Genomic DNA, 27467 nt, shown 5'->3' with positions numbered 1-27467 from the left:
GAATGCATGGATGGGGTCTCAATACCCCATGATGTGTCATTGAACTTGAGCACAGTTTTGCTGCTTTTCAGGCAGGTGGTTTCTGCGTCTCAGAATAGCCGAGTTCATCTGGATTTGTTTTCTTTTTGGCAAAACATTGTAGAAAAACAGCATTTGTGCCCCTTTTCTCGTAAGGGAAGGAATCTGATCCTAATTTGCTGTGGATTTTTTTTTTGCATGTGGTTTTTATGCAAGGAGTGAGCAGGGCTGTGGATTCCTTGGTATTTACTTCAAGACTGTAGGTTTCATAGCATTTTTATATCACAAGGAACTGGCCTGAGCAACTGAAATGGGGAAGGGATTTTTATGCGGTTAAAAATTAGTATTCTGTGACTGTCTATCTGATGTATGCTATGGAAAAAAGCTCTCCTTGTTAAAAAAATAAAAAAAATAAAAAACAATAGCTGGCCATTACTTCAGTTGATAAAATACAAGGATAAGAACACTGTTTTCTGATATTCCTGTTATTTCTAATGTCATGGAAAAAATATCCAAAGTAGAAGAAAAACACTTGTGTTATTGTATTTTTTTTCTTTTTTTGAACAACCAAGTGTTGAGGACGTTTTTATCTATCCCAGAGGGCATACGTGAAAAGAAAAGGATTTTCATGTTCATTCCAGCTCATTTTGAAGGGATCTGGTTTCTCATTTGGCTGGCTTTCAGACGGAGGGATAGCGGCTGGCGGGGAGCTGGCAAGTGGGCTCAGGCGGGGAGAGCAGGGCTCCTGCTAGTGGTGGAAATTTTCCAGCAACCTTGATGATCCTACTTAAGCCCTCAATTCCAAAAGAAATGAAATATCTTTTCCAGACCCATTTTTTGCAGTTAGATATATATTTCTATGTGCTCATCTATGTGTGTGTATATGTATGTGTGTGATATCTGTGCATTTGTGTAGTGACTCTCGCTCACCAGCACTAACTGGATGGGATGCCGTTAAAATTAATTGCCTTTGAGCTGATGACAGTCCTTTGGGAAGTGCTGTAGGAAGGGAGAGGTGCCACCCTCAGAGCACCTACCTCCAAAATACCTGCTGTATATACACACCATAAAGGAAAACGCCAGCCTACTGCTCTCTGCGGGTGTTAGCCGAGGCAGGCAGCAAGGCTGATTTCTTTGCCGGAATTAGATTTTGGGCTGTGGGCAGCTCTTCCTGCCTGTGCTGAGCTGGGCTTCCCTAGCCTGAGCTGTAGAGAGGGAAATGAAAGGCACGGAGAGTTTTGAGGCAGAGCGTTTAAACACTCCTCCCTGTCTCCAACACTACCTACACTTTCCCTCCTTATGCATTCCAAATCCATTGCTTTCAAATTATTATTTCCCTCCCCACCTTTGCATTTTTGCCTCCTGCCCCTTCTCCTCTCTGTGTCCTCCTTGCCTCCCACTATGGAGCAGGCTGATCTCTGGTATTCCCCTTCCATGCTGATTTCTGATTCTGATTACGCTAATGGATTTCGTTATGGAGGAAGAGGTGGTGGGCGGGAGGGGAATCCCACAGCTCTGAGGTTGGGATTTTCAAAGGAATTAAGCTTTAATTCCTCCTGAAAGCTGCAGGGAAGGGGTGCGTGGTGTCCTTCTCAAATCTCTGCCAACACCCTGCTCTTCCCTCCCTCGCCTTGAATGGGTCCTCTTTGCCTGTATTGCTGTGTCCTTCAAGGGTGGTGGTAGGCAGGGTGATATCGGCTACATGGCTGCAAAGACACCTGTGTGTCTGTGGCCAACATCTTCTGGCTCAGCTCATGGGTGTCTCAGTGCTACTTAGGTGAGCACAGAGCAGCAGGAGAGTTATCGGTTTGGGGTGGAAATGTGGCTGATGCACAGCTCCATGAGATTTGTAATGGGCTCCCTCTTTTCTGCGTGCTAGATTCTAGCTCAGAGGAAGAGGAAGAGGAGGATGAAGAGGAAGAGGAGGAAGGAGAGGACTATGGGACAGATGGCACCGACAGGCTTTCATCTCCTGCCCTTGATGAGAGCGGCCTGGGCCTTCTAGCAAGGTTTGCTGCCAGTGCAATGCCCAGCCCCATCGTTCCCCCTCCACTTTCCATCATCCAGCTGGAGGCGAAGCAAAAGGCGAAGAAGAAGGAGGAGCGGCAGAGCCTGATGGGTGAGTTGCGTGGTTAGGGTTAGCACCATGGGGGCAAGGTAGAAGGTTCAGGAGGTCCTACTGTGCCGCAAGAGAGCAGGTTGTTACCCAGACACTGTCTTGCCCTTTCTTTGCTTTTGGCTGCTTGGTCCTGATGCTGAAGATGGGGGGAATTGCCTGGCAAGAAAACAAGAACCAGTCACGAGTATGGCAGGTTTAGCAGCTGCAGCCATAGCTTCCCTTTGTGGCTTCCTCAAAGTTTCCTCTTTTTCTTCCTGGCGAATCCTGAACAGTCATGCTGCAAAGGCAAGCGATGGGATACTGTGTCCCCTTGGACAGAGTGCTGTAGGCAGTGAAGTGCTGTTACATTTTAGGGAAGGAAGCGTGCTAAATGCAGCTGATCTAATACCCAAGAGAAGCACAGACACCCAAGCAGAAGAAAAAACCCTTCAATCAGCCCATCCCATCAGCTTCCTCATCATAGAAACTTGTCAGCAAGACTTGAAACAAGCATTCCTTCCTCTGCTCATGTGTTTGCAGTGCCAGACCCCGTGTTTCTGTCCCTGTCTCTGTCTCAGTTTCAGTGTGTTACACAGTTGGCAGTTTCATTTCTTCTCTTCCCCATGCCCTGCTGCACAAGTGCCCGTTGGTGACATCATTACTGGTCAGAGAGATCTATATGGGCTCCATTTATAAATTCGCTATTAATATTTATTAAGTGATAATGGAATTTATAGCATGCTTCAGAATGGAAAATGATGTCTTCCTTGGGAGCCCGGCTTGTTTTAGCACTGTTTCCATGCTATATTAGGCTTTTGCCAACTTGTTCCAACAGCCGCTGTTAAGAATTTATCGTCTTGTAACCTGCCCTTCTTGAAACTGGAAGCATCTAGAAATTGTCTCATGCGGCAGTGAGAGAGGAGAAGGGGTGTTGTAATTTCCAGTGGGTTTTTAATTTTGAGCCTTGCCAGCTTTGATTTTGACAGGCTTGCTCTTTTCCTGCTTGTGCTGGGGCTGTCTCAGGGGAAGAGGTTTGGCTAGAAGATGAGAGCAGGTTCCTGCAGACTGAATTTACCCAGGAAAGTGAGCATATTTGAGAGAGAAGGACTGAGAGAAGGTGCTCTCCATGCTTGTGCCTCATATGTTTTCATTTACCCACGTGAATGTTGTTCAGTCCCATATGTCCTTTCTAAAGGGTCTTCTGCAAGCAGTGGTTTATTACAGCAGGGGCTGTTCGCTGTTGGGCTTGAGAAGAGATTCTGCCAAGCGAGGCCTGATTTCAGACCTTGTTGGTCTGAAGGTAGTCATGCAAATGAGAGTGCAGAGAGGGCAGACCCACAGCAGGCTGGAGGAGGATACAAGAGACACCTTTGGCTGATGCTCTTTTTGGAGAGGGAGAACCAGGTTCTGCTGATGTTTCTACACATCTTCAGAAGTGCTGTGCCATCCCATGAGGCCCAGTGTCCTGGGAAATAAATGGATTTAGAAAATCTGGGCTGAGTGTCTTATTCCAACATAGACTTACTGCATGACCTTGGGCAGGTTTCTTCCTGGCTGTTTGTATCCCTCTGATGGCACAGCACCTGTGCAGCCACAGTGCTTTGCCTACCCTCCTACCCATGTTGCTGGGTGTGTAGGTGCTGCCTCAGTTTCCCTTCTGCCCCTGGAAACGTATGATCTTGCTCTCCTTTATCAGGTTCTGGGGAACACACTGAAGGTGGTGAACATCTTGGCATTACTACAATATTTCAGGCCTCTGGGTACTGCTGTGCCTGTGATACTGAGCAGAGGCCAATTTGAGGGGATTTCCATTTGCCACAGACAAAAGATCATTTACCTCTCTTGACTTTAAGGCAATTACTTGAGCCAATGAAAAGATCTGTGGTGTCTGACGGCCAATGGGAAAAAATAAACTTGAAAACTGGGTTTATTCAATTTGTTAAAGAGATCATACTCCTGAAACAAAGGTGAGACTGGAGAGGACTCCCACCAGGAGGGGAGGAAGGCTCAGCGTGTGGGGTTCGTGCTTTGCTTCAGCTGAGGAATTCCTTTTTGTGGAGGAGCAAATGTTAGATGATATTTTGTCTTACGAGCTTCCCTGCAGGGTTTTGGTTGTGGGAGAAGGGAGAAAATTGAGGCAGGGAACACACTGACCTATACTTTCTGAATGGGTGGACTCTGGTTTGGGGCAGGGGAGACTTATTTTCAGGGAAATCAGTGTTTTATGGGGTGGAAATGCAGATCTGAGGGACGTGAGGATTGGAAACGGGAGCACCAAGGGCTCTGTTGAACCAGCACGGCATCTCCCATGGAGCCCAAAAGCTTCCAGTGGGACTTGGCCCCTCTTGGCTCAGCCAGGGCTTTGACTGATGGTTAAATCCTTTTCACCTAGGGACGGAGTTTGAATACACCGACTCGGAGAGTGAGATCAAGATCAGGAAGAAGTCGCCTTCAGGGCTGCTGCGGGGAAAGAAGGGGCCACTGGAGGCAAGCAGCATCCCGCCAAACCAGGCCCCCAGCAGCCTTGACTCTGGATCTGGGAGTGCTGACAAGGCCAAGCTTGGGTCTGAGAAAGGCCGCAAGCTGAAGAAATTCAAGTCCCCCAAGGACCTGAGCTTTGAGTTTGGGCTGGAGGCCAGCGATGATGACCTGTGGAACCGGCGCCGGAGCGAGCGGATCTTCCTCCATGACGCCACCACATCCTCGGCCATTCTGACCCCTGCGGCGCCTGCCAGCTCCACTCCTGTCTCCAAGCCTGGGCGCTGTGGCAAGGGGGCACCCATGAGCCCCAAAAAGGAGGGCAGCAAGGGGAAGGAGAGGAAAGAGCTAAGCAAGGTGAGGAATGCAATGGCAGAATTGGTGTGGGACCCTTGGGAGCTGAGGGTGAGGGGCGGGTGATTAAATCAGCGAGGCCAAAGGAGAGTTGTGTCCTGTCCCCGCAGTTGCCCTAGTGCGGTTTGGCTGCCCCTTGTCATCCCTGCCAGCCCCACGTATGCCCAGAGGAGCTGTCAGGCTTGGATCTGACTTGCAGGGAGTAAAACTCTGTTGTGTTTGAACAGGGAAGGTTACTTGTGCCACCCTCCGTGTCCCAAATCCGTCCTGCTTGGATTGGCCAGAGTGGACAATCCTGCATTAAAACATCTGTGAAATCTCTCTCCCACTCTCTCCATGACCTTATCTGCTTGCTGAGCTGTGGTCCCTATGCTGGCCGTAAAGGCTCTTCACCTTTTATATGGTGTCTTCTGAAGGGCTGTCCCTGGCTGGTGGTGGCAGTGATCTCTCTGTTGCTGGCTCTTCATCTTGGCTGAAAGCTCGGCTCCCTCCAGCTCCAGCTCAGTTCCTCGCAGTGTTATGGAGGAATGCTGATTGTGGGGAGAGTTAGACAAGTTAGTTGTGACATGAGGCCAGCTGGGATCTTCTTGGAGCTCTTTGGGGAAGGTTTGATGGGCAGGAATTGCTCTCCAGGGTAATAAAAAGCTCTTCCCAAAATGTGTGAAGCCTGAAAGCAGAGCTGGGAGATGTAGGACGTGGTGCAGTCAGTGAACTAACTGCTGGCTGAATGTCATCCTACCTGTGCACAGCCTGCTTTGCTCCACCTTTCCCCTCTCCCTGGGCCCAGATCTTTACCAATCCTCTCTTTGCTGATGGGAGCATTTTCTTTTTATTTTTAGCAGCGGAAGAAAGGTAAAGAAACACCCTGCTGCTCCTCCTCCTCATCCATGTCTCCTCCTGGCATCCCTAGCTCCCCATCTGATGTTCGTGTCAGCCTGGCGAATGCCCTGGGCTCCACCAAGAAGAGCAAAGCCAAGGTGAAAGCCAAGGAGGTGAAAAAAGAGGTGAGGGGCTGGTTCTAGTCTGGGTGAACTGGAGGGCGGCTGGCAGAGCCCTGCTTTTTTCCTGGACTGTTGCAGTGTGAGGGAGGGAAAACACATGCAGGTTTTGCTGGATGTGTTACAGGCAAAATGCTGGTTTGAGAAGCCTAAAATCCAAGGAAGACTTAGCAGGTAGTACCTGCTGCTACCATCTGGTGTTCATTTGCCTTCATCCCCCAAATTAATGAGCAGGCAGGATTTTCTCTAAGGCTGCCATGGGGTAGAGGGAGACCCTTCATGGACAGCAAGGACCAAGGAGATGGTGATGGAGTTGCCTTGCTCAGCACTGGGTGAGCCGGGTCACAACTGGTTTCTGCTCCATTGCTGTAGCCTGTCTTCTCTCATAACACGCATTACTGCATCTTCTCACATGATTTCTGAGTGTAATGCTTACGGTCTGTGTGTAACAGCAAGAAATGGATCGTGGGGCTTTGAGAAGAAATAGGAACAGTGCCTGCTGCCTGTTCAGTGAAGACAGAGTCTCAGGAGCACTGTGCAGAGAGATGGTGAATGCAGAGCAAAGCTACAGCTCTCTGCTCCACAGCATGTCTCCTAATCTCCAGGAGTGGGATATGGCTAGGATGTGTGAAATAAATAGCTTTTGGTCAGCTGTCAACATTGCCTGGGGATAAACCCAGAAAAACAAAGGTCTTTGTTCAACCAAAAAGCAAGTTTGGGTACACCCATTTAACTCTCTGTGCGATTAATATTGCTGAGGATGGAGGCAAGTTTGTCCCAATATCCTCAGGTTATTTGTTGCTGGAGGAAGGTGAGATGGGATCAGACTGTTGCCTGTTGTCATCCAGCTGACGTGCTGCTTGTTCTCCTGCAGAACCGAGGGAAAGGAGGAGCTGTCAGCAAGCTCATGGAGAGCATGGCAGCAGAGGAAGATTTTGAGCCCAACCAAGACAGCAGCTTCTCAGAGGATGAGAACATCCCACTGAGCATGCTGGTTGAGCGACCACCCACACCAGGTAAAGGCAGGAGGGGCTGGGGGGCTAATTCTACAGGTAGAGGAGCTGGGAAAGTTTCCCAGGGCTGCTCAGAGGAGGACTGTGCTGCTTTCACACGTTTCTTGTCCAAAGCCACGAGTCTTTGGTGTGGAGATATCACTTTTCCAGTCAATTTGGCTTGCCAAAAACAAGCCTTATCAGAATGGCCCACTGTGACATCTAGATGAAGCCCCATCTCTGAGCTGCCCTATTTTCATTTACTGGTATATTATTATTACCGAGAGTGGGGACTTTTTATTATTACCAAGAGGGCAAAATTTTCCTCTGCCAGGAGCTAGCCAGAGAGAGAGAGCCCTTTCTGCAAAGGGCTTACTGGCCTTTTCCTAGGTGGGGGTGATGCTGCGAGTATGAAGTTTCCTTCTCCCCTTGCTGTCGCTTTTTCATGTATGGTGTTCTCTAATCCTCATCTTGCTCCAACACCTCACAGCTCCCCGCTCCTGCATAATTGACAAGGATGAGCTGAAAGATGGTCTGCGTGTCCTCATCCCCATGGATGACAAGCTGCTCTATGCCGGGCATGTCAAGACAGTGCATTCACCAGACATGTGAGTTGAGGAGCTACCATTTCCACCTGGGCTCTGCTGGTAAACAGGGACGTAGCTGATGAGGGATCGATTTTGGGGTTGTGTAGAGCTGGCTGGAGAGAGACTGACAGAGTCTGGCAGGGACGGAAGGAGAGTTCGCTCTGGTTTATCAGCACTGAGGAAAATCCAATTACCTCTCATTAAATGCTCTTAAATAAACTGGTGGTAGGGCTCAGAGGGAGGTATTACCTGATCGGGGTGATGTTTTCCATGTGCCGTGTCTGACTGGGCCTTTGTGTTTCAGATACCGTGTGGTGGTGGAAGGCGAAAGGGGAAACCGTCCCCACATTTACTGCCTGGAGCAGCTCTTGCAGGAAGCGGTATGTGAGGCCAAAGGGTGCCTGTCCTTGGTGCCTGAGCCCTGTTTTGGGGTAGAGGAGGCTAGCTGGCAGCCTCCTGCTCCTCCAGTTGGGTCTGCAGGGATGCCCTGGTCCTGCCTCTGTGGCCTGTCTGGGCAGAGCTCCTCTTGCTGTGGGTTGCTGTCCCGTGGCTGAGCTCCCCCACTGGTAGTGGGCACTAGGCCTGTATGCCAGCAGGGATAGTCCTTCATGCTGCCCTCTGAGCAGACAGGAGGCCATTTCCCAGCAGGGAAACTGTCCTTTGACTTCTCCAGAGCTGCTTTGCTACACGCCAAGTGGGGTGGGATGGTCTGTGCTGGTGCCAAGAACCCAAGAACGTCAGTAATTGCCTTCCTCTTGCCCCGAGCAGATCATTGACGTGAAACCACCTTCAGTGCGATTCCTGCCTGAGGGCACAAGGATTGCAGCCTACTGGAGCCAGCAGTACCGCTGCCTCTACCCAGGGACAGTTGTCCGAGGTAAGGCCACCCTGGCTGCTCTGCACTGTGAAACAGGGATGTCTCAGTCCTACATGTCCTGAGGGATGTCAGGCTTGCCTGGGGAAGCCTTGGGGGCTGCTGTGAGTGTCCTAGAGGTCAGAGCCTGGCCCGTTCCTGTCCTCCAGGTCATGTCCAATTCAGTCCTGATGCTGGTTTAGTAACATCGTGTTGGTTCAGGAGATGTGCTCTTGTAGGAAGAGGTCTGAGCAATTTAGGAGCTAAAAATATCAGGGAAATTCAACACACTTCAAAAAGTCAGAATTAACTCCAGGCACCAAAGATTTCTGAGGTTGTAGAGGTTTTGAAATTGCCTGCATGCTCAGAGCTTTGCCTCTGACACATCAACTCCCCCACCTGGTCCCATTAAAAAAACAGTGAAGAGCCCTGGACAATTCTGCTGTGGCTGGTCTTGCTTTTGGGCTCTTGGTTGCACTATGTGTGTGTAAGAGAAGAATTACTTACGAGTTATAGACCAGTGATGCTGATGCAAGAAGAGAGGATGGGAAGACAGCTTATTTCTCTTGGAGAGAAAGTGAAAAGCAGCAGCTTGTGATTGCTGAGAGTAGTTACAAAATGCAGGTCAAAAAAAAAGGTACTGCAGTGAAGACAGAAAAGTGAATTTCCACAAGAATAGAGGGAAATAGGGGAAGGAGGTGGGAAGTCAAACTGGAATGGTTGTTACATTCTGGAGCAGTGCTGCTGACTGGGAAATTTTACACTGGGTGGGCTGGTTTAGTATTATGAGGTACTTTCCGTTGCAGAGCGAGCCTTCTGTGCTCTCCATGCACAGCCTAGGAAAGGTGGGGATGGGATGCTTTGGAGCTGGTGCAAGATCCCTGACTTCCCCCACGTCCCCACTTCCCTGACAAGGGGTTCGTACTCTGATGTTTGTCCCTAATCCCATCTTCTGCTCCCCCAACCCACAGGAGCCCTGGACCTGGAGGAAGATGGTGATCTCATCACAGTAGAGTTTGATGATGGGGACACGGGACGTATCCCGCTGTCTCACATTCGTCTTCTTCCACCTGACTACAAGATCCAGTGTGAGTCTTGCTGTTCAGTTTTTCGCATGATACTTCCCACTATGAAACGTAGGGAGTTTTGGGCCACCTGCCTCTGAGATTTTGGGACGAGTTCACAGACTTTAAATCACAAAGATTGCACCATCAATTATGGACATGCAGAGCTGGGGTGGGATATAACCTACATAGGGAAAAAGGCCCAGTCCCTATTGCAGAATTGGTAGGGATATGTTCCCTGTATGGCATCTCTGTTTTGTGTCATTTGACTGCATTTGACCGTCTCTTTGACCTGTTCTAGGTGCTGAGCCTTCCCCGGCCCTTTTGGTGCCCAGCACCAAGCGCCGTAGCCGTAAATCCAGCAAAGACACTGGAGAAGGAAAAGAAGGAGCTACACTGGGGTCAGAGGAGCCTGTGTCAAAGGGCAAAGGGCGAGGGAGAAAGCCAAGCATCAAGGCAAAAGCTGGTAGGTTGTCACCACTGCCAGATTTGGAGTTGAGAGAGTCCTTGCACGGTTCCCCACCACTCTCCCCAAGTTAGAGCTGTTGCTTGGAGCAAGATTTGGAGGGGAATGGATGCACTGATTGAGTGCAGGGCATCCATGCATCACCTCGCTCTGCTGTGGCTACAGTTTGCAGGAGGCTGGCTCAGAAGCTGGCCTGCGCTGTGAGAGCCTCCTTCTGTCAGTCAGCACTGCAGAGCAAAGTCCCTTTTTCAGCTGAGCATCTCAGCAGCCATCAGTAGGGTCAAAAATGCAGGAGATCTGCAGTTTGGTTCCCCTTCAGTTGAAGCAGCATTACTGAGCATTGCCCATCAGCTGCTCACAGGCACTGGCATCGGGCCAGGCAGCTTAGTAAGGCTGTTCAGTGGGCAGTGAGGACCTGTGCTTCTTTGGGGATACCTAAGCAGTCAGGAACAAGCCACCCTTGGCCAGAGACCAGTCAGCATTGGTGTCTGGTTGTGTCTGAGCTAATAGTGCCCATATGGATGGATACCATCATGCCTTTGTGTTTCTTCCTCTCTGCAGAAGAGGCTGCCTTGCCAGAGGAGAAGGATCAGGTTGAGTCTTCACCTGTTACCTCTTCAGTCCCAGAGAAGCCAGCCTGCTTGGGCAAGCCAAGCATGAAGGGGTCACGAAAATCGCAACCACTGCCAACTGGAGGCTCTCCTGCCCCCACAGAGGAAAAGCGGTCAAAAGCCAGCAAAATGAAGATCTCCACTAAGCTGCATAGCCCCCCACAACCCACTTACCAGCCTGCTGTGTTTGGCAGCATCCTTGGCACGGAGCCCTACAGTGACCTCCCAGGGACGCTGGCGGCCTTCGGCTCCAGTGATGCTTCGGCGTCAAAAGCCAAGGCCAAGAAAGGGCGGCCCACAGAAGAGACACCTGAGTTTGGCACCATGGTCAAGGCTCAGAGGAAGCATGACAATGAAATTCTGATCAAACTGGACCATGAGGGCGTGATGTCTCCAAAGACAAAGAAGATGAAGGAGGCAATGAGGATGCTGGAGGACTCGAACCTGGCCAGTCGCAGAGACAGCAAGAGTCTCTTGGGACTGGGCTATTCCCCTGCAGTGGGTGCGGAGGGCAAGCAGAAATCTTCCCGTGCCAAAGCAGCTGAGGGAGACCCTTCCCCTGCCAGCTTCGGAGGAAAGTTCGATGGCTCAGCAGAGAGCCTCACTGCTTCGAAGGACCAGGAAGAAAAGGCAGCAGCTCCAGCAGCAGTGGAGGAGTCTGAGAGCAACAGCAGCGACAGCAGCTCGGAGTCAGAGGGAGAAGAGGAGGCTGAGAAGAACCGAGGGGAAGCCCAGGACAGCAGCTCGGCCAGCTCAAGAGCATCCACCCCTCTCTCTTCCTCCAACTCCTCCTCCTCTTCCTCCTCTAGCAGCAGCTCCTCTTCATCCTCCTCTTCCTCCTCTTCCTCAGCCTCATCGACCTCTTCTTCATCTAGCTCCAGCTCTTCTTCCTCCTCCACTACAGATGAAGACTCCTCCTGCAGCTCTGATGACGAAGTAGCTGAGGCCCAGCCAAGTTCCTCGGTGCAGCAAACCCTCCCACCCAAGCAAACCAAGCAGGCAGGGAAATCCCGCGCGTCCTCCCACCCCCAGAGCCAGAAACAGCCGGCGCAGCAGCCGGTGCAACAGCCGGCACCACAGCAGAGCGGCAACAAGAGCAGGCCCAAAAAGCGCGAGGGCATCCACCTGCCCACCACCAAGGAGCTGGCCAAGCGCCAGCGACTGCCGTCGGTGGAGAACAGGCCCAAGATTGCTGCTTTCCTCCCTGCACGGCAGCTGTGGAAGTGGTTTGGGAAACCCACACAGGTAAACAGAGCCTCTCCCACCACTCCATAGTGCTCTGTGCTGGCCTTTGCCTTGTGGTGCCTCTTACCCATCTCCTGGGTAAGGAGGCACCTTCTCCTGGGGTAGTGAAACTCTGCTGGCATGGTGTGTCCCCGGCCAAGGTCCCCAGTTTGCAAGGAGATTGGGGTTGGCTGTCGCTGTGTCTGGGGGAGCCATCCTGCATGGTGTGTCCCCTCTGCCCCGTTTCCCGTGGGAATGCCTGTGGACACTGTGGCTCTGCTGACAGTGAAGGGTGGGATGGGGGACAAGGCAAGCAGTGGTGGGTGGGGGAAACCTGGGCAATCCCTGGCTGCTCACCTGTGTGATCCTCTCTTGGCAGAGACGAGGAATGAAAGGAAAGGCCAGGAAGCTCTTCTACAAGGCCATTGTCCGGGGCAAGGAGATAATCCGCATCGGAGACTGCGCGGTCTTCCTCTCAGCTGGCCGCCCAAACCTGCCCTACATTGGCCGGATCCAGAGCATGTGGGAGTCATGGGGGAACAACATGGTGGTCCGAGTCAAATGGTTTTATCACCCAGAAGAAACCAACCCTGGGAAGAAACTCAACGAAGGCAAGGTAGGCTGGTCTCCTTTGCCAGGAGGGCTGCAACACTGCTTGTTCCCTTTTGTTTCCAAAGATGAGGAAAACACCCATGGCCCAGTCTGTTACTGGTACCGTAATAAGGGAGGCCCCATCATTTCATGTTGTGGGGGTTGCCTGTGGTGTGGACAAGCCGGGTGTTTACCCCTTGAGCAGGGGAAGGGTGGGTTTTATTGTACTAGGAAAGAAAGACTTTTGTGTCAGTCCAAAAATAGCATCAAGAGCCAGATGGGGTCTTTTTACAGTGTAAGAATGACTGGCCTGGTGCTCAGAAACACTGGATTTTGCACATGTGTGCAGTGTGGTTTACAGTAGGCTCTTAGTATTTATTACCAGTGGCTGTGGACAGGGGTTGAGGTTGTAAAGGCACATGTGGTGGGCAGGAGGTGATAGCATGGAAAAACAACTACCTCACCTGCTTTTCATTTCTCTTTTCTCTTCCTCTTGGGCTCAGCGCTGGGATCAGAAGTCGGGCAGGAGTCTGTCCACAGCTTTGCAGGCATCCAACCAGAGGAAGGACTTTATGGAGGTTGGTGAGGTTGGGGGAGGGCTGGGAAGGGATGCTGGGGATGCCATAACAAATGCTGCTGGGGAGTTGCCCCCTGAGCTTCTCTGGCTCTTGCTTTTTGCCTCAGCTGCTGAGTCCGCAGTGCCGAGGACTTGGGATGAGTGTTTCTGGGAGGGTGGGAATAGCTGCAGGTGCCGGGTGTTGGGAGGAACAGAGGGCTGCTATCCAGCACCTGTCTTTGCATTTGCATCCTTGAAGTGAGGATGACAAACTCCCAGCCTCTGTATTCCCCTGTCTGTGCGCTTGGCAGCCGCGGCGTTCCCATCGGTGGGAGCTGAGTGAGAGTGAGGGCTCGGGCTTAGTGCGCTGGACAGATTGTGTCCACGCTGTCCCTGGGCCCGTGCAGATTCCCAGTGTCGCTCCCCTGGGCTGGCAGTGGGGATGAGTGGGGAGTTCTGCTTGAGTGTGAGCACGAGCCCTGGCCAGTTCTGATGGATATTTTTCCTGCATATTGAAGATGATGCTGTAAATGCTGTGAGATCTAATTGCTCCTTTTCTTTCCATCTCCCTCCTTCTGTTCCTGTAATGCAGCGAGCCCTCTACCAGTCCTCTCATGTGGATGAAAATGATGTCCAGACCATCTCACACAAGTGTCTTGTTGTTGGTCTGGATCAATACGAGCAGATGCTAAAGACGAAGAAATACCAAGACAGTGAGGACCTCTACTACCTTGCAGGGACCTACGAGCCCACTACGGGCATGATCTTCAACACCGACGGGGTCCCTGTCATCTGCTGACCGCCCAGGGGACACATGCCACCCCCTGGGAAGGGACGGGACAAACCTGAGGACGTGCCTGTTCAGACGACATGATTGTTTCTTTCAATGCTCATGACTTCTGTGTCACATTACAGACAGGAGAGCGCGAGAGACACGAGGAGGAAGGAGAGGGCTGAAGAAAGGGGTTGGGAAAGCAGTTACAGGACTTGAGGAAGATGCCGGTGTGGGGGGGAGGTGGTGGCGCTTTTGAACCCCAAGGCTCTTCTGGAAGTGGCTTTAAGTAAGGTGACACTTGACCAACTTCTCCCTTCCTCCTTTTGGTCCAGGAAAGCACATGGGTCTCGTGATCATTTCACCAGCGGGACCCCCCGGCAGGAGGGATCCCTTTTGTGTCATTTGCCCCCATCAGTAACTCGGAAGCCGCCTGTACGTGGAAGGACACCCGCTAGCCTTCTGCGTATGCTCCTCTCCGTCCTTATATTCCCTTTCCTGTTTAGTTTCGCATGACCCTTTAGGAAGGACAGGGTGAAAGAGAAAGGAGATGAGTCTCTCTCAGCGCCTCGTCTCGATCCTCTCAGCGCCTTTTTGCGGTTCCCTTTCCCTGGAGGCCTCTGGCCTGCAGTGTGGAGCACGAAGGAGCAGAGCTGGCCTCAGCACGGAGATGGCAGAAGCGGTCCTCTGGGCTGGGAGGAGCTGCGTGGAAGACGAGCCAACGTGCAGTCTGGGATGCTGCCTTCCCACTGCCTCGAACAAACAGTCTGAACCCACCTTCCCCATCCCTCTGCATCCCTCCTGCCCTGGAAGGGTGCTGGGGGGAGCAAGCGCATGGCCAGGGGGTGACACTTGGTGAACAAAGATCTCGTCTTGGAGCATGCAGTGAAGGGGAGCAGGAAATGACTGGGAAAAGCTGCTGCTCAGTGCTTGGAGCAGAGGAGACCACAGGCCATTGGATTTTGGCATCCCTTGCCCAGCTTTACCCCCCATGCCTTGCCTGAGCAGAGATGTGGAGCTGCTGGGAAGCCCTCGCTCCTCATTTGAGGGGAACGGGGATAGAGTGTGAAGCCCCAGCTGGCCGTGCCTGCCTGTGGCATTTCCACAGCCAGAGCCCTGCTGTCACCTTGGGCTCGGGGAAGGGACCGTTCAGCTTGCTCCGTCCAGCCGGCCAACCTCCCAACGGCTCCCGGAGAGCCGCCGCCATCGCCTCCTCCCTCCCTCTGCAGAGCTGACCCACCATCACGCTCTCACTGGGCACACGCCAGACCCATGGCATCACCACCACCGCACCAGGGTTGCACCCGGCCAGAGGGGACCCCGGAGGAGAACCACGCAATGATGCAACATCCTTGCACTTACTTAAAACAAAAAAAAACTCCAAGAGACGCACTGATCTTTGCAACTATCGACTCGCACTACAGATTGCTAGGACGCGGAGCAGGGCTTGGCTCGGCTGGGAGTGACGGCCCAGGCTCCGGTGGGGAGACGCTTAAGACAAGGACAGTTTGGAAAGTATCCGCCCTGGTACCGGCTGCGTACCAGAGACTGGAGGCCGGGGCTCAGGGGAGAGGGACGCCCCTGCGAAGTTACCCCTCGTCCTTTAAACGAACCACATGGTGCTGAGCTCGTACCATCTCCACCCCAGGCCACCGGCGCTTCGGCGCGGCGGATAGTGACGGTTCTAGCCTGTACAGTTTTAATGTACCAAAAGACTCTTTAGCCCTCCTGTATTATAAGTCTTTAAATGGATTCAACTTTTTAATTATAAATATAAATATAAATATATATATATAAATATAAACTTTTTAAAACTGTGAAAAAAATTATGAAATTATAAAAAAAAAGAAAAAAAACAACGACAGAAATGAACACAGTCTGACGTTTAGAATATTATTTTTTATTTCCTGTTGGATTGTGATTGTAAATGATCTGGGAACAGGCACACCCCCCACGCTCAAAGTGTACTGTACTTCTAGAAGCAAATTGTGTGAGCATATTTTAAAGAGCGAGAGAGAGAGCGCGCGAGAGAGATTTTATGCTAATGTTAAATAGAAAGCACTTAAAACCCACTGCCTTCTATGGAACACAAGGATATTTCAGACAATCGAGAGGAAAGGAGAGCCAGGTTTTTGTCTTTTTTTTTTTTGTTTTGTTTTGTTTATGTTTTGTTTAAAACAATTTTTTTGGCATTCTGTTTGTTGGAGAACTCCGTGTGATCTTTTTTCATAAAAAAAAAAAAATTAATTGAAAAAAAGCAACCCAATGAAGCATCTTTCTTTGTCTCGCTTGTCCTGACTGTGGGGTTTTTCTCCCCTTGGTGGCAATGGTCGCTTTTTGGCTCAGCCCCTGGCTCGTGTTTGGGGAAAGACCCAAGCCAGGCACCACGTGGCTCTTTGGGGAGCCCCCGTCTGTTGGACAGTCCCCCTGCGGGGTGGCACCAATGGACGGGATGGGACCCCGGAGCAGAGGTCTCTGCTCACTGGGGCCTGTGGGGCAGAGGTGTGAGTTCTTCCTTTGCAGCCACGGTCAGGGCGGCTCCCGTACCCCGAGCCTTGCAGGGACGCTGTGTTGAGGATGAAACGCTGGATTTGCCCTTCTTGGTGTAAGCTGCACTTCAGCCAGCCAGGGGCTTGGCAGGACGAGACCCTCCGGTGCTGGTGGGGCTGGGTCAGGGATGCCAAGCCTGGTGCTCGCTGCCTCCTCTTCCCACCACCTCCAGCCCTTGGGCTTCGCTTCCTTGGGAGGTGGCACCCGCTGCTTCCTTGCACAATGAGGTGCAGCCAGTCCCAACCAGCCTCTGGTGTTGGCACCTTCTCCAGATGATTTCTGCTCTGCTCAGCCCCTTCCCTCTCCTGCTTGCTGCCCGCAAAGGTGTTGAGCTTCAGCAGCAGTTTGCAGGCTGGCAAGGGTTCGATGGGACCTGGTGACAAATCCAGCTGCCCCAGGTGACGGAGGGGACCCTGGAGATGGGGAGCAGCACAAGGGGCACCCCGAAACCCCACAGGACAGGCAGCAGGCATCGCCCTGCATGTGTTTGCCAGCCCAGCCCATCAGCAGCCAAGCGCCTGCAATGACCAGGCATCGTTGCAAAGACATTTAATCCGGCGTCGGCTTCATTTATGTCCCTTGCAATAAATCCTGAAGCTCCACAGTGGCGCACAGGCAGCATCCACAGCGCTCTGGCCTCAGGACACAGGATCCGCCCTCTGCCCCGTTGCAGCCCATGAGAGGGAGGTGATGGGGCAGACCCACAGCGTGGGGTGGGGGACGCAAGACCCTACCTCTCTCACAATTCGGGGGGGCAAAAAAAGACACAACCAAAAAAAAAAAAGTTGTGTGGGTTTTTTTTTTTTTTCCAGCCAGCAGAACTGAATTGGGTCTTTCACACAGCAATTGGCGTATTTGGTGAGGGATTGTGATTTCAAGCCATTCTTGGTGAAAACCTGCAGCACCATCAATGAAAGCTGAGACCCACCTTCCCGGAGCCACTGGGCCTGAAGGAGCCTTTCCTTCCTCTCTGGCTCCTCCTCTTCCTCACCAGCCCTCCATCACCCTCTGCTCCGGCACTAGTCCTATTCCCTTTAGGATTTGGCAGTATTTTCTTCCTCCTGGCAATGGCTTGGCTCAAACAGGAGAAGACACCCCCACCCCCACCCCCACCCCACCCCCCCACCCCAGAGAGCTGCACATCGTTGATGTGGAGCCCCCGCAAGAGCAACGGGACCGTCCCCTGGGGTGGGGGAATGTCACTCCAAGAAGTGGCCCTGGCTGGGCAGCACGGGCCGTTTTGGGATGCCACAGCCCCATGCCAACAGCATGCCGGTCCCTGTCCGCCCTGGGGCAGCTTTCTGGCTCCGAGCTCCCTCCCCGAGGAGGGACATGGGCCAAGAGGGGCGGTGGGGACTACGGTGGGAAGCAGGTCCCATCTTGTCCCCGTCGCCCCACCCCAGAGCTCAGTACCCCGACGTAAAGGAGCCGTTGGAGGTTTCGGTGTAGAAACAGGTACTGTGGGACGTACTGGTGAGGCTGTAGGCAAAATACGCCACGGCCGAGCCCAGCGTTAAACCCGTCATGTAGGACACAGTCATGGTGTTCCCTGTGGGAGGGACACGGGATGTCAGGGCGCTCTGGCCACCCACGCCACGGGGTCCCCGGGAGGGTTTGGTCCTACCTGCCAGCTCCCGCTGCTCGGGGCTCACTTTCCCAGCGGCCAGGATCATGGGGACACTGCCGAAGTAGCCGTTGGTGATGCCCATGAGGAGAGAGAAGATGCAGGGCCAGGCAGGGTGGCCAAAGGTGGGCTTCCCATTGGGATAGACGCACATGATGAAGAGGGGGATGAAGACCACACGGAGGCAGGAGTAGATGAGGAGGTGGGTCCCTCTCCAGTCGTAGGGCAGGGCAGCCAGGATCTGCAGCGAGGGGCAGAGACCATGCTGTGGGGGCCGAGGAGGCTGGGGAGGGCAACATGGTGCCCAAAATGGGGTAGCAAGGAGAAGATGAGATGGTGGCAAGACCATCTGCTGCAGGACCCGAACCTCATCCCTGCCGGTGAGCAACCTCACACTAGTTAGATAGATACCCATGGGGTGGAGACGACCCTTAGCGGAGCCAAGCGGCTTTGAAAGAGGGCACAAAAAGGAGGCATAGTGGAAGGGACGCATCCACCCCACCGCGTTGGAGTTGGCCTCTCTCCTACCTTGCCAACGAAGTCAGAGAGGTTGAAGATGGCCATGATGAGGATGGGGAGCCATTCCCCCAGCGTGCAGTTGTGGATCTCTGACTCCAGCCCGGGAAAGAGGCACAGCGTGATGAAGTAGGTCATGGCGATGGAGAGCATGTAGGCCCAGATGAGCCGGGACACGACGTAGCGGTGGAGCAGCATGTCTGGCAGGTAGGGGCAGCAGGGCTCAGCCAAAACTCACAGCCCTACCCTTGCAGAGCCTGAAAATCTTGCCTGCACCCCAACAGTGGCTTCCAAAGACATAATTGCCCCATGTTTTTGGGTGCATTGAGAAGGGATGACCCTTCCCCAAAGCCCTAGGCCACCGATCGCTCCTTCTCCCCACAAAATCCTGCAAAATTGGCTCGCCCCCTCCCCTGAGCCCACCACCCACCTCTGAAGCTGGGCCAGCTCCTCTTGATTTTGGGCCGAGGGACGTCGAAGCGCATGTAGGTGCCGCTGCCGGCCAGCTCAGCTTCGGGGCCTGGGCTGCCCCGGGGGGAGCTCGGCTGCCCCCGCGTCCGGTTCTCCTGCGTGGAGGAGAGAGGGGACACCAGTGCTGAGCTCCAGTGGGGAGCGGGGCCCCAGGGGGCATCAAGGAAACGCGCTCTTGGCTTACAAATCGGACATCCTCGGCGGTGACATCATGGTGGACGCGGTAGCCCGTCCCATGGTCACCAGCCCCCCGGGGCTCGGGGAGACCCTTGCGGGAGCAGGCGGTATAGTAGCGGACGAAGCGGGTGCGCTTCACCAGGAGGTGGAGGATGAAGCACGTCAGCTCCATGCCGATGGAGATGAAGAAGAAGATGACTGTGTTCTCCTTCTCATCTGACAACAGCAGCTTGGTGAAGATGCGGCTGAGTGAGATGATGACCCCGGCGGTGCCTGGTGGCACAGGAGAGCTATTGGCACCAGGTCCTGCTGAGTCCCACAGCTCGGGGACCCCCAGCAGCCCCCCACCGTATGGAGGTGATGCCTCCAGGTGTGGAGTAGCTACAAGCAGTGATTTTTTGGGGCAGTGGAGCCAGTTCCTGGCAGACACCCCCACCCCCAGCTTGACATGGCAGTGCAGTGGGCCTTGCAAGTAATTTACAAACCATTAAACACCCTGGTTTGCTGGGGAGCACCCTGGGGTGTCCCTGATCTGCTGGCCACTTGGCCAGGCTGTGCAGGGGACAGCAGGGCCCCAGGTGTGACTTGCTGGGGCCCTGGGAGACAGTGGAGGAGGGTCCCACCCCGAGCGAGCCCGCACAGTCGAATGCAGACAGAGACTTACTCTCTCCCGTCATCACCCCCTGCGTGTAGCGCTTGGGCAGCAGCCCTGTGTAGCCGTAGAAGCTGGATTGCTGCACTTCAGGAGAGATGCGCCGAGAGGAGAAGGAGGGATTATTGCTGCAGCTGAAATGCCGGGTAGGGGGAAGAAACCCTGGTGGGGGCCCACGTGCCATGCCACCCAGGAACTGCACCCTTCCTCAACAGCCGATGCAGCGCCCAAAGCCTTCTTGCCCCAAAAGTGGGGGGGCTTTTTGCCCTCCCTGGATGCCCCACCATAGCTGTTCCCACCAAGAGTGGCCACCAGGTGCAGGGGCTTGGGAAGCCACCATGGTGGCCCAAATGGCAGTCATCATGGTGTTGGGGACTGATGCACCGTTTGGTGCTGGTGCCCCCGTCCAGTCCCGCGGTGCCTGGACAGAGGGGGAGGGGACACAGCAGGGACGTGAGGGTCAGCTTATAGGGATCGGAGCAAGAGGTTGTCCCGGGAGACCACGGCTCTTGGGGATGAGGATGTTTTCCCACCCCTATCTGAAGGGCTGTGCTTGCCCCAGCGCCAGCCACTGTCCCACATACCTGTGCAGCCAAAGGCCACCACTCCAACGGCAACCAGGTTGATGGCGTAGGCTTGCCTGCGGCTGAAGAGCTCCAGCCAGACGTCGCAGATGCTGACAAAGAGCAGGGGTCCCAGGGCGAAGAGGTAGCCTGCGGGTGGGAGATGGAGGCGCGTGGGGGGTGGCACCGTGGGTCCGGTGCTGTCAGGGGCTGTGGGGACCCCCACTCACCCACAGAGATGCGGGTGTGCAAGCTTAGCAGCTCCACCAATGCGTTGTTGAGGATGACGGCCACCAAGGCCACCAGGATGTAGGTGAGGCTCATGTCGAAGACGATGGAGGTCCCTGCGGAGAGGTAGGTGATAGGGGGTGGCGAGGGTCCGGCTCCCCTGGAAGCGGGGCTGAGCTCTCCCCAGGTTTGGGGTGGCTGGGAAGTGCTGCAGTTGCTGGAGACCTACCTGGGTATTTATGGTGCAGGTAGTCCACATCGGTGATAAAGCTGTTGTATGGCAGAAGAAATCCCACCCCAGCCAGCAGCATGGCAAAGTAAATCCCATGGTATCGATCCTGGGGCTCGGGATCCTCAGAAACTGCCCCAAAATGGGAAAGAAAGAGAAAAAGACATGACAGTGGCACTGCTGCACCCATGGCACCTGCAGCAGACCCCAGCCGTGGGGTGACAAATGGTGCTTCCACATCTTTTATGGCAAATGAGGGGGGCACCCAGAGCAAGCAGCCCAGCGCCCCACAGCTCTCACAAATAAATGGCCCCAGCCCCGAGAAACTCCTTCCCTAAATAAAGGCGTTTCAACAAGAGAGCCAGGAGGCAGGAAAACACCCGGGCTTTGGGGGGCTGATGAGTTTTAATAGCAGCCAAATAACCCAAGAGCCAGGCAGTGCAGGTAACAGCCAAAGCCAAGGTGCAGGAGGGGTTGGAGGGGTGTGGAGGTGGACAGGGATGCCCTGAGATGTGGAGCAGGGCTGGGGTAAATCCCAGGGGCATCCCCGAGCCCTGCACGGGAAAGGGTGAAGCTGCAGGCTGGGGTTGAGCCGGGCAGGAGAGCCAGGGCATGAACTCCTTGCCAACCTGCAGAGCCCGCTGCCACGGGACGCTGTGCAGCTCACATGGGTACAAACAGGTCCAAAAAAAGACATTAGGCAATTTTATGGCATTTCAGGCCATTTGAGGATATTAAACCTGTCCCAGGAGGCTCCTAAATGGGTGGGAAACGAGAAGGAAACCCAGCTCCTGGCTGTGAGTCAGAGCTGTGCCTGCCCTCACCCGGCTCCATGAAGGTAAGGATGCCCTTGGCCTGGCTGCCCCTCTGCAGCTCATCCTCCTCCAGCTGGTAGCTGTCGAAGCTGAAGCTCATCACCACGTTGCCCTCCGGCGTCCCTGCTGGGCTCAGCTCCTTGAAGCGCTCGGCTCCCACGGAGCCCATCGTGGCCAACCTGGGAGAGAGAACAGTGACACTCCCGGGGCACAGCTCCTCTGTCCCCCTGGGGATCGTCCCCCGGGTGATGCCAGGGGTCTGCAAGGGATGGATGGCACGTGGCTGGCCCTGAGCCTTCGTCACCCCACCGTACCGCTGCGGCTCCTATGTTTATTCCACCTGGAAAGAGGCTTTCTCCCAGCAGAGTGGGGTCCCTTGACCCACTGGGCAGGAGTTTGGATTTGGGGTGGTGAATGGTGATTAGGGGGTCTGTGCAAGCCTCCCCCAAGACACAGCACCCAACCCAGCCCGGCTCAACACCTCACCGTGATGCTACCAATGCCAAATGCCACTGCGCTTTCCAAAAGCAATTAGAGAAATTAATGGGTGAAAACCACTCACGGAGGGTGGCTGCTGGGGAAGATCCCGGCTGCCTTGGGAAGGCTTTGCTCTCTGCAGGCAGCACACGCGTACTCTGGTTTATGCCCTTTTTCAGCATCTCTGCTGCCTGGGGCTGGGGCAGAGCCACCGGCCTGGGCGGACACGCTCCTGCCGCCTTTTCAGGGAGAGGATGGGATGCAAACTGGCTTTTAAGGTGAGTATTTTGGATCTGCTTCTCCGAGGGGCCATGACACAGCAGGGATATACTCAGCTGCCAGCAAGACCCCAGCAGCACGCCCGAGAGGGTCTGCACCAAATGCATCCCAAAATGAGCTCCCAAAACACCTGGCATCCTCCAGCGACCCTACCAGAGCCACCCAAACCGTGGTTCATCCCTCTGGGGCCATCCCAGCCCAGGCCCAGCAGAGCAGCCCGGGGGCCGCTCTGTATTACCGGCGCCAGTCGCTAGATGCCAGCCTGCCTCCGCACCCGCTGCCCACGGACCACCCAGCCGGCCGAGGGGGGGAAATCTCCTCCAAGGCAGCAGGTTGAGGCAGGCAAGGGAAGAAAAATCAATTACAGTGATTTCTCTGGTCTCCCTGCCAGACGTGGTGTTTGCAGGAGCAGAGAGGTTTTCCAGCATCTCCGCGGCTGCCAGGACGGGTTGGATGCTGGGGGACCCCGGGGGTGGGTGGCAAACATGGTGCCCACGGACCCTGCAAGCGCAATCCTAGACCCTAAAATGCATCTGCTCGCTGCAGGGACTGGTGGCACAGAGCAGTGCTGCCACGGCTCCGAGGCAGTGCAGAGGCCTGGATGGGGCCAGGCTGGGGACCCCACCCTGCACCGTGCCGGGGTGGGCCCCAAGACCCCCCCATCCCGGAGCACCGCGGGCAGGACAAACCAGTGGGGCATGTTTCGGCTGGGGGCACCACTCTGTCCCATTGCTCGCGGAGGAGCTGGCTGTGATCTCCTCCACTGAGCACCCTCCTGCGCCTGATGCTACCCCAGGCAATAAAACCCCGTGGGAAGCATCTCCTGGGATGCCGGGAAAGCCTGTTGCAGGGTTTTTCCATAGCCGAGATCCCAGCTGGAAAACACACTGGCTGGAAACGCCCCGTACCTACTGTGGCCCAAACTTCTTGATGCCACGGGGCTGGGAGCAGAGCGGGATGCGCTGCCCGGCCACGGTGCTTCGACCAGCCCTCCAGCACCCATCCGCCTCACCTGCTCCGAGCATCCGTGTGCCGCGGTAAATCAGATTTTCCCCTCCCTTTGGATTTACACCCGTCTACACAGGAGGGGACTCAGGCCTTGCCACCACTCTGGCCGCAGGCTGGGAAGGGAGGGGGTCCTCCATCCCGGCCAGGGGTGGGAGGTCTCACCCAGGGACAGGGCACCCGCAGGGCCAGGACCCCAGCCCCGCTGTACCCCGCTTCCAGGGGACCCCTGGGCACCGCAGACCCACCCCGGCAGGGCTGAGAAGCGTTTTTTTTTTCTCTGGTGAAAGCGTCCCCCGACATCTTGCAAGCAGCGAAGTTGCAATGAACAGGGGGAATTCAATAGCCCCCGTCCCCGGGCTGGAGGGGAAGCTCCGCGCCGGAGGGAGCGGGGGGGGAAACCCGGCCCCGGCCGCGCCCGGGGGAGGATGCTCGGGAGCCGGGGAGGGCAGGGGGCTCGGGGGAGGCGTCTCCCCGCCCCTCGCCCCCCGCACACCGGCGGCCCCGGCCGTGCCCAACAGGTCGGCGGCGGCTCTTACCTCCCTCCGCCGCGGCGGCTCTGCGGCATCGGCGCTGCGCCCGCCCCGCTCAGCACCGGCGGCCGCCGGCCCCCGGCCCCGCCATGCCGGAGCCTCCTCCGGGGGAGCGGGGGGGGGCGCGGAGCGGGGCGGGGAGGCCGGCAGCGAGTGCGGCGGCTGCGAGCGAGGAGCAGAGGCGGCCCCGGCCCTGCCTCCCGCCCGCCCGCAGCCTCCCGCCTCCCCTCCCCTCCGCCTCCGCTCCCCCCGGAGCTGCCCCCGGAGCCGGGGCGCTGCCAGCCCCCCCGGCAGCCCCGGGCCGCCGGGCCAGGGCTGGGTCAGCCCCGGGGGCCGCAGGAAAGGTTTTTCCAGCGAACAGAGCACATTCGTACCCCTGTCTATAGGTACCGCCTATAGGTACTGCCTATAGGTACCTCCTACAGATGCTTTTGGGGGCTTCGGAGGCCAGGAGCTAATTGCAAAGAGATTAATTAGGAAGGAAGCCCTCGTAATTTCATTTAGGACATGAGCTTGGCAGGGACAGGGTCCTTCCCACCCTGCAAACGGTTTTGGCATAAAAGGGGCCAATGGAGTCAGCATGAGCTGTCCCATGGATGGATGGAAGGATGTACAGATAGGACGGACGGACGGACGGATGGACGGATGGATGGACGGATGGATGAATAGATGGACAGACAGAAGAACAGATGGATGGACAGAAGGAAGGACGGATGGATGGATGGATTGCAGCTCTGGGTAGCAGAACGCAGCAATCCCCCCAGCTTTTTGGGGAAGCAAGTGTGTGTGGGTGTCTCTGCTCCCCAGCATAACCAGGGGGTGGAAGCAGAGAAGGAAGGAGATCAACAGCACGGGGTGGGGGGGACATCTGTCCAGGGGGAGACGTGTGCCCCTGAGGAGGGTGCTCCAGGGGGGACACCGCAGGTGTCCCCACCCCTCCCGAGCCAGGTGAGCCAGCCAAGGCTGCAGGCAACATCATGGGGATTTGATGCTATCGGGTTTTCTTGCAGGAGCAGCAAGGCACGGGGCAGGGGGGCAGCAGGTGCCCCCTCCCACCGAGCTGGGGGAGAGCCCCGGGGGACCAGCCCTTGCTGGGCTCTCCCCACCCGGAGCGTGGGAGGATGATGGCAGCGGGAAGGAGGAGAGGTACCGTCCCTGCTCACACGCCGTGGCTGCAACGCGCCGGGCTGTGAATTACAATCTTTTCGCAGTCAATAAATGCTGCGTTGTATAAATCAGCGCGCGGGGCTGGTGGGATGCGCTGCTGCCACTCACGCCAGAAGAAATTAGATACAAAACCGGCTGCGCCTCCTCAGCCGCCCTTCTGCCGGGAGCAGGGCTGAGCAAAGGGGCTCCCACAAATTCATCACAGGGAGAAAAACAGGCCAGGTGGAAATTTCCATCTTTTCTCCTTGGCTGAAATAGCCGGAGTTTGGCTCAGAACGAACCAGACTGCTGTGCCGAGCTCTGCCCAGAGCCAGGGGCTCAGCTTTCCCTGCTCCCCCCTTGGCTGAGCACCTGCAAAGCTCGGTGCACTAGTGAAAGGGAGGATTTTTTTTCAGGCTGCTTGTTTTGGCTGGGTTTGTTCAGCTCTAATTTGGTAGTGCCAGGTTTACAACAAGACGTTGTAAAATCTCAAAGCACCTCACTCCTCCTGGGATATGGCCCCTTGCTCTACACCAGACCCCAGCACCCCCTGCCAGGTACCTTGGAAATTTAAGAAAAGAGGGTGACTGTGGTGGGGGTTCCCCGGCCATGCCTGCTGCTGGTTGGCACCCAGACTGTGCGAGTGCTTTACAGAAAGAGCAGGACAAGCTGAAGCATATGTGCGCTTGCCTTTTCACAGCTTGCCGGCGAGGCCCCGCTGCCTCGGCGCTCGCCAGGCAGCATTACTCACCGCCTTCTGCAGGGATTCTCCCCATGAGCCAGTTCTCCCCATCCCGAAGCCCCAGGTAGGGAGCCAGGGGGGTCCTGTAAAAGCGACTGAGCTCAGGGGAGCATCTCGGCTCCCAAATGCATTTGCTGCTCCCCGAGCCACGGGAAGATGCTGCAACCAAACACCTCATGGCAAATAACAAGCCCCTGACTTTTACCATCCTATCTAAAATCACACAACTCCTTGATCCCAATTTTGGGGGACAAAGGGGATCCCTGTCTTCTATTTCTGCTATAGATGCAATGGGGCTGTGCTCGGGTACCCAAAGAAACTGCTACGGCTTGGCGGGCTATGGGGGATCACAGGGGGATTAATCCATCAGGGTGAACGTCTCTGAGTGCTTTCTCTCTGCCTTCCCCATCCCCAAGGGCAGTGTTAGACCCAAACGACACTGTCCACCCTCCCAAAGTGCCCGAGGTGCCCCCCGAACATGGGCAAGCTGAGCTGCCCCTGCTCGATGGGGGTGTGGAGAGGGGTCCCATGAGCTGGGCTCTCCCTGAGTTTTGCTGGGCTCTTCAGTTTTTTAAGCTGATCCTGAATAATTCAGCTTTGAGGTAGCTGGCTTGAGGTTGGTGAGCTCAGATGCTCCTTGAGTTCCTGCTTGACCCACTTCAGAGCCAGGAAAACCTGCCAGGCACGACGTTCCGAGTGCGACAGGGAGAAGCTGGCCCAGGCACCTTGGTCCCCGTGGCAGGAGGGACATCCCGCACACACAGCCCCATCCCGGGGCCTCCCCCTGCACCCCCACATCCAATGACATGGGCCACGGAGCATCCCTCACCCACACCACAGCTTTTTAGAGGTATTTTTGCCTTCTTCCCTTTTCTTGCCTCTCCCTGCTGTCCCACGGCCCCCGGCACGAGCGGGTGCATCCCGCTGGCATTTGCTGGATTACAAGGAGGGATTTGCTGAGCTCCGTGAACCAGCTAACACCCTGCGGCTGCCTCGCCACGGCTCCTTGCTATTCAGAGCCTCACCTCGCTTTCCTGGAGCCTGGTCGAACACCGATTAATCCCGCTGGGTGGAATAAGACGCTGCTGATTCATTTGTCTCAGAGACGTCGGATTAGGATGGTCTCCAGAAATCCCCTGTATTGCGGTTTCTTCTTGCCCTTCCAGTAGAGTCAGGTTTTAATAATCATTGCTGTTGCAGAAGTGAGAGGAAGGAGAGACCTTTCAGGTGTCTGCATCCCACTGCACCGCCAAAACCCACAGATTTACACCCTTGGGGACCGCGGGAAGCAGCTGCCCCTGCTGTCCCCATCCCTGTGGCCACAGCCACCAGCCATCCCTTGGTTAAGGAGTGGCAAAACCCGTCTCCTTAACCAAACCATGCTCACCCTGCCAGGGCGTCCTGGGCTTTCCATGCCCAACGCCATATCCCCTCTGCTCCAGTCAGTGGGTGACACCGTACCTGTGACTGCTGAGCAGGCGCGACCAGGCAAAGGGATGAAACATCTGAGCCCCTCCACTCCCACACCCCCTCGCTCAGTGCTCCCCGGAGCGCTGCGCATCCATCTCTTCCGCTTCACAGGAAGGGGAGGCCGTTCCTGAGCCTGCAATCCCCTCTTGGAAAAGCTCCTTTAAATAGCATCACAGCCTTCACATCTTTCCCCGGGGTCTGCTCCCAACACCAGCCAAGCGTGCCGTGCCAGGACCGGGAGCATCCTTGGCAGCGTTGGCTTTGCACGGAGATGGCGGGGATTAAACAGGGATGTTGTTGCTTGGCCGGAGTCACACTTGGGGGATTA

General features: G+C 55.3%; 2 protein-coding genes across 2 annotated transcripts in view; one reads left to right on the top strand and one right to left on the bottom strand.

The window, feature by feature from the left end:
- The window catches only part of TNRC18 (trinucleotide repeat containing 18), a 57209-nt gene extending 41286 nt beyond the window's left edge, over positions 1–15923 (top strand). The window contains 13 exon segments of the mRNA XM_082313719.1: positions 1898–2137; positions 4509–4951; positions 5788–5952; positions 6821–6962; positions 7429–7546; positions 7830–7905; positions 8294–8402; positions 9350–9466; positions 9744–9908; positions 10470–11764; positions 12123–12359; positions 12838–12912; positions 13483–15923. Of these exon segments, the coding sequence (XP_082169845.1) occupies positions 1898–2137; positions 4509–4951; positions 5788–5952; positions 6821–6962; positions 7429–7546; positions 7830–7905; positions 8294–8402; positions 9350–9466; positions 9744–9908; positions 10470–11764; positions 12123–12359; positions 12838–12912; positions 13483–13689 (3389 nt within the window). The 3' untranslated portion in view covers positions 13690–15923.
- Positions 15924–17618: 1695 nt separating this feature from the next.
- On the bottom strand, positions 17619–26779 carry SLC29A4 (solute carrier family 29 member 4; the record flags this gene model as incomplete). Its single annotated transcript, XM_082312533.1, has 11 exons — positions 26695–26779; positions 21497–21666; positions 20673–20804; positions 20446–20559; positions 20237–20365; positions 19665–19739; positions 19008–19273; positions 18783–18918; positions 18365–18552; positions 17837–18077; positions 17619–17761 (listed from the first exon to the last, which is right to left on the bottom strand). Exons 2-11 carry the CDS (start codon positions 21654–21656, stop codon positions 17619–17621), a joined length of 1584 nt encoding a protein of 527 aa, XP_082168659.1. The 5' UTR covers positions 21657–21666; positions 26695–26779.
- Between the last annotated feature and the right edge of the window lie 688 nt (positions 26780–27467).

Source organism: Platalea leucorodia, assembly GCF_965183815.1.
Source record: "Platalea leucorodia genome assembly, chromosome: 5".
NCBI lineage: Eukaryota > Metazoa > Chordata > Aves > Pelecaniformes > Threskiornithidae > Platalea > Platalea leucorodia.
Note: the sequence above shows the minus strand (reverse complement) of the source record. Positions and strands in the feature narration are given on the sequence as shown.